Consider the following 6,524-nt stretch of genomic DNA (forward strand, 5'->3'; position numbering starts at 1 on the left):
TGACAACAGACTGTCAGACCGTGTACAGAGAGTTAAAGTGGGGCCTCATCTTTCCTCAGCCCTCAGGCTTTAACATCGGCTCTCCACAAGACTGTGTACTGAGTCCCCGACTGTACACTGTACACACATGTACAATTTTGCAGATGATACCACTGTGGTGGGGCTCATCTCTGGGGGAGATGAGACGGCGTACAGAGCCGAGGTTCAGAGGCTGTCAGATTTGTGTGCAACAACAACCTGGACTTCAATACCACCAAGACAAAAGAACTTCAGAAGGAGGAAGTCTGAGCTGCAGCCCAGAGTGTGTGGAAAGGGTGTCCAGTTCCCTGTCCCTGGGTAGACACAGACCTCCAACAGAGCTCAAACACCTCTGTGGTTTTGGGGGTGTCCCACATTGTGCAGTTTCTAATTTCATTGTACTGGGTACGACTGTAAAATGACAATAAAGAGTTCTCTCTTATTTATGAATATTTTTTATTTTTTATTTCTATTTATTCTATTTATCCCCTTCGTATATTTTATTTTTATTTATATTTGTCTCTGTATTTATATATATATGTGTGTGTGTGTGTGTGTGTGTGTGTGTGTGTGTGTGTGTGTTATGATCAGTGTGTATTTGACAAGCAAACGATATAAAAGCTAAGTTGGTATGTTCGACCTGCGCGCTGACATCACACAGACGCCGAGTAGTGAAATATGACACTGAGCAGCTTTCCCGCCTTCCTCAAACAGTTTGCTGCTCTGAAACTCGTAAACTAAGCTGCGGCTGAAAACCAGCAGGAGTGAGTATTATTTAAATGCTTTTCCCTGAAAGCTGTTACAAAAGAAATGTTTTATAGTCAAGAATTTTACATTTATAAACTATTGTTGATCTTGTGGTTTGAACAAAGAAATGTGAGAGCAGATTGTCGCCTGTTACGGGTTCTGTTTCCTGGTAGTGCGTGCCATTGGCACAGCAGCTCTGTCCTCGGGCAGCATCTCCTCCCATCAGGAAGTTTGTTTCAGGGAAGCTTTTTTTTCTGCAGACGATGAATAAAGCACCTCTGCAAAAGCCTGTATACAGTGTGTGTCGTATGTACCTGCTCCTTAGTGCAAGGAGGAACAGGATGAGCAGTGCCGGAGCTACAAAATGACCTGCAGCAGGTCAGTGGTGTGACAGACGGGGTCCTCGGGTCCTCCTGGTGAACAACACCTGCCCTCATGGAGAATAGAAAGGCTCAGTGCAAAGGAAACACTGACTATAGAGTCTCTGTGTAAATGTTGTTGTTCGTGATTCTGATCTGCTGCCGAGTCGATTTCCCACAGCTGGAAACAGAACACACAGATCACTCTGTGTTTACATGACAGCTCTCAGAGGGCGGGGCCTTTAAACTGCGTTTCAATAAATGTTAAAACAAGGCTGAAAGTAGAAATGAAACTTCTCAGATGAATGTGAGGTGCAGTGAAAACTGCACAGTGTGCTTTCACCTCTCAGTGTGTTGGCTTCATGGAGCTGGTGTAACAGAGCGTTTCTGTCCGTGTGTCAGATGTCAACGATTTCAGAGGAAGAGTGGAAAATAGCTCTGACCGAGATCCTCGAAGAGCTCGAAGGGTCACAGTACAAGAAGATGATGCTTTTTCTGTCGGGTATCCCCAAACATGTAAGGACGGACAAGCCCAGAGAAGAGATGCCCCAAGTAATCATCGAGCACTACGGAGTAGAAACATCTGTCCTTGAAATCAATAAAATAATGGATCGGATACCTCGGAGGGACCCAACAGTTCAGGACCAACTGCGCCCCTTTGTGGAAAGACTGAAGAAGAAACAGGAGAGTGAAAGAAGAGGTGAGTTCATCCTGTGACCTGATGTTTATGTGAAGTTTCTACAGATGGTCTGTGAGCAACAGCAGAAGCTTTAAAGGTCAGTGTAAGTGATAATAAAGAGGTTTTTACAGATGTTTGATGTTTAGGTCTTTTTTTCTTTCTTCGTGTTAAAATGAGAATCTAAGATTTAATTATTCATGTTTATTCATTTTATTGTAATTCCACATTTCTTGAAAGGTCGAAAAATGTTTTATGAAAGTGCCAGATACACAGCATCACATGATTAAACCAGGGACCACTGGGAGGGTTTCATGCTTACTTTGTGGAGAAAACTGGTAAAGTGTCTCCAGATTCACAGCTCTCATGTTGCTGAAGATGCAGATAACAGTGAGACTGGCAGGCAGGTTACAGATATAGAGTCATCAGTTCCAATCTGAGGAAGCAACAAGAAAGTAGAATTCCACAAACCAGGAGCAGATTTTAGAATTTAAGGAAGATGAAGCTGAGCACATGCAGACTACACACACACACACACACACACACACACACACCTGTAAGAGGGATAATAAAGCACTGGTGAACTCAGTCATAAAGAACAGCAAATGTAGGGAAAGGTTTTCCTTTCAAAAATATTGAACTTTGATTATAATGAAAGTGACACTAAATATACTTCGACATGCTCTGAAATCAGATATGCTAAGAAATGACTGGTACAACATTTACTCAGCTGACAAACCATTAAATTAGATTCTGCAGGCAGCACGTAAGACCAGGATGCAAAACCTCACATTTGCTGGAGTTCCTTCAGGTAGAGCAGGAGTGGGCAGAACAAACAAACTTGAGTCTGTTTACCTGTGTGGGTTTTTGTTGTTGCTATAGTTACAGCGGATGAGAGCAGTTGATTTGTTTAACAACCCAATTTTATTTTTCAGATGCAGGACCATCAACAGGAGCAACTGGTGTCAGAGCTCTGGCTGATGGTAGGCACACAGCTGTCCTCAGTAAATGTGTTTGATTAGAAACAGAAACGTGTCACAGCGTTTGTCACGTTCATGAAGTTCAAACTGCAGACAGCAATGAGACGGTGATCAGGTGAAAAATAAAGAACTTTAATCAAAACTCCTGGGAGGCGAATAATACAGCACAAATCACTGATCAATCACAGACAGTAATGACGATGGAAAAAGGAACAAAGGATAAAATCAGTAAAACACAGGCAGGCCACTCATATAATAATCCTCTGGTCTCATTACCAGAGAACCCAAACAATGACATCAATATTTCTGGATCTTTCTTTAACAAACTTCAGTGATTTATGTTTTTAAATAAAAATGTATTCTTGCATTTTGATATAAAAGCAATGAACCAAGACTCCAATCAGTCGCTGTCATTTTCCCCTCAGGACAAAAACACTTTGTGGATGCACATGAAGCCGAGCTGATCCAGAGAGTGAGCAACATCGAACCGATTCTGGATGAGCTAAAAGGAAAAATCATCCAACAAGAGGCTTATGATAAAATCAGAGCTCAGCAGACCCCTCAGGAGAAGATGAGGGCGCTCTACAACGGCCCTCTGAAAGCTGGCGATGCCGCCAAAGAAGCCTTCTACCAAAGCCTCAAGAAACATGAGCCGATGCTCATTGAGGACCTCAGCTGAAAGAACTTTGTGTTTTTAACATTTTATATTTGTGCATCTATTGTACATCTGTGGCACCTTATGTTGGGCTTCAATAAATTAAAATTTGTGTGGTAAATCACACACCAGCATGTCAGCGCTTACCTTTCTTTGGTCACAGAAAACAAGTTTCATCCAATAAAACACAAACTTCTACTCAACCAGGAAGTTACCAGACAGTTTTCAGTAAAATCATAATTCACGTCGGCAGTAATGACACCCGGTTACGCCAATTGGAGGTCACTAAAATCAATATTGAATTGGTGTGCAACTTTGTAGTTTTCTCTGGTCCCCTCCCCAATCAGACCAGGGGTGACATGTTTAGCCGCATGTTCCACTAATTACAGTAATACTTAGGCTGCGTTCACACTGCAGGAGAAAGCGCATCAAATCAGATTTTTTTTTACCCTCTGCGACCATCTATCCCATCATGGTCTGTCAGTGTGAACGGCACAAATCCGATATTTTCAAATCCGATCTGGGTCACTTTTGTATGTGGTCCTGAATCGATACATATCCGATGTTTCAGAAAGCGACTGCTGCTTGACGGTCAAGTCGCATTAAATTCGTCTTTTACGTCACTGACACAAGACAGGCGCCAATTATCAGCGCCGGAGAAGACATCGCGAACGCTTCCTGTTCATCCGGTGTAGATGTCAGTGAAACTACACTACACTTTGAGCGTTCACACTAGAGCACGTTTGCTGTCGCATTTTATTTGTAGTGTGAACAAGCAGACAAAAAAAAATCGGATTTGATCAAAAAATCGGAATTGAGCATTAAGACCTGAAGAGTGAACGTAGCCTAAGTGTCGAATTATTATTCATTGAAAACCATCTATTGACATATTCAACCTTTAAAATCTCTGTTCAACTTTTTAAAGTGTAATTTTCAGGGAAGAAGAGGAAACGTGGTGAAGGTGATTCAAAATCAGCCGACGGAGCCTGAAGTCGGTACGTAAAAACACCTAAAGGGGTCACAGTGGGTCCGCTGTGGTTTTAGACACTTTCAGTGTGCGTTGGAGCTTTCGTGAGATAAGAAGTCTACCATTACCTCCCGTCATGAGCTCTGGGCCGGGGCCAGTGAACTCCTCCCCAGGCTCGCCTCTTGGGGAGTAAATTACATTTAAACAGCAGAAACTCATTTGACCTTTGAAAGTTTACCTCAAAACAAAAGTAACAGTTTCTTCTTTTAAAGGAAAAGCTTCCAGCCTGACAAGGTAAGAGTGAAATCACATTCATCCAGACAGACACATCTGTTAGAGCAAAGAAGTGGAATATCCTCCATGGCCCAGTCACTCACTGATCTTAACCCGAGTTTAGTCTTCACTTGTTGAAGAAAGGCCACCAAACAAACAGCAGCTGAGAGCTGCTGCAGAAACGCCCTGGCAGAGCGAAAGGAGGAAACCCAGCATACGCAGAAGAGTTCAAGACTTCCACCAAGTATTAGAAATGAACATTTTATTTTTACTTATTTGTCGATGACTTTTGCGCCCCTGAAATTAAGGCATTGTGTTTAAAAAAAAAAGAAAAATCAAAGCTGAAAGTCTGCACTTCAACGGCATTGGAGTCGTTTCATTTAAACGTCACTGTGGCGATGTACAGAACCAAAACGAGAAAAAAAAGTTAAATATTTTTGGACCAGACTGTATATCCAGCACTGGCAAGGTGACGCCATGGCAACCATTTATTATTTTTCTGTTTACTGCCCGTTTACCATCCCTGCACATGATCTGGTGTTTTAGTGTTTGTGCTGGTGTTCTCAGACTGTTCCTGCTCTCATATCTAAACCTTAGAGGTCCGTTTTAGAGCCCTCCCCATCAACCAAAATATTTCCAATCTTATATCCTGTGAGGGTCTTTTTTAAAATTCTGGCTCATTACAGGATCATGGTTTTATTTTGGCGGGGCTGCAGGAATAAGTTTATGCCTTAATATTAAAAACAAACTGGTCTGAGTGCCAGGTTAGCTCATGGTGTGAGCAGATCACCGTTTACCACAGAAAGCGAATGCAGCTGTCCGGGTTGGATTCAAACCTGCGGCCCTTTGCCGTCGGCTCTCTGCCATCAGATCCAATAAAAGGCAACAACTGTCTCAGAAAATAAACCAGAGTGCCCGCTTGGCTTTCCCCTCAAACGCTGTTCTGGTTTAAATATCTGACAACTGAAATATCTGATCTGCCAGCTCATCTTTTAACTTTGTGATGGTGGTTTGTTCAGGCTGCACTTGGTGGACCATCGAAGCCCAAAAAGAATAAGCGATCCAGCTCCAGAGGCAGCTCCAGCTGCTTCCAGCCTCAAAGCCACGTCAACTCGTTTGTACATTTTTCCTGTCTGAAACAATAAAGCTCAGTTTTTCTGGTCATGGTTTAATTTGAAGGTTGGTTCAAATTAAACCATGTGGGTCATTCTTCAGAGGCGCCATCACCTGACCAACCACACGCAAGCTCAGGACAAACCGTGCTCCTCACAGGGACCAATAAAGAACGAGCTCTGTGGTGAGTTCAGGTTCCACGGAGAACGTCAGTCTGACGGGGACGCTCGCAAGGCTGGACTGGGACAAAAAATCGGCCCGGGCATTTTGACTAGAGACCGGCCCACCAGGATAAAGATTGAAAATGTGACGTCATTCAGGGGTAAAACCGCAAAGGGTTCTGGGAACTTGTGGCAAGAGGTACTAGCGCACGCAGGCGTTCAATTGAACTCAGTTACACAGCGATAAAAAGAAACACAAAAAATGGCAAGAAGCTGTTGTATTATTAACTGCAATAGCCGGTCGCATGACAGCCACGGGAAGCCGACGGGTAAAGAGATCGTTTTTTTAATCGGATTACGTCGTTGAAGAGAAATTTTTTAAGCCATGTTTCCGAAGTAAGAGCCGAGGGATGGTCTGGATATACCAAATATAACGTCCCAGAACCCTCCAGCTCACAGGTTAGTCTGCTCCAAGCATTCCCACAAAGGTCAGAGTTTTGTAGTAGTTAATACGTCATTTTTCTTATAGGTTATAGGTTACAAGCAAGTCTGGCACTGAACAGAAATTGTCGCGC

General features: G+C 43.0%; 1 protein-coding gene across 1 annotated transcript; it reads left to right on the forward strand.

Annotated features, from left to right (window-relative positions):
* Positions 1-622: 622 nt before the first annotated feature.
* Positions 623-3,569, forward strand: LOC113030608 (apoptosis-associated speck-like protein containing a CARD). The gene is made up of 4 exons (XM_026182206.2): positions 623-782; positions 1,527-1,824; positions 2,736-2,783; positions 3,206-3,569. The coding sequence occupies exons 2-4, from the start codon at positions 1,527-1,529 to the stop codon at positions 3,457-3,459; spliced, it is 600 nt and encodes a 199-aa protein (XP_026037991.2). The 5' UTR covers positions 623-782; the 3' UTR covers positions 3,460-3,569.
* The last annotated feature ends 2,955 nt before the right edge of the window (positions 3,570-6,524 follow it).

The sequence above is a fragment of the Astatotilapia calliptera genome, chromosome 10 (assembly GCF_964374335.1).
Source record: "Astatotilapia calliptera chromosome 10, fAstCal68.1, whole genome shotgun sequence".
NCBI classification, from domain to species: domain Eukaryota; kingdom Metazoa; phylum Chordata; class Actinopteri; order Cichliformes; family Cichlidae; genus Astatotilapia; species Astatotilapia calliptera.

Coding starts and splice junctions, on each gene's coding strand:
- LOC113030608 (XM_026182206.2), top strand. CDS start 1,527: ATGTCAACGATTTCAGAGGAAGAGTGGAAAATAGCTCTGACCGAGATC. Junction 1,825..2,735: donor ACAGGAGAGTGAAAGAAGAG/GTGAGTTCATCC, acceptor TTTATTTTTCAG/ATGCAGGACCATCAACAGGA. Junction 2,784..3,205: donor TGTCAGAGCTCTGGCTGATG/GTAGGCACACAG, acceptor TTTTCCCCTCAG/GACAAAAACACTTTGTGGAT.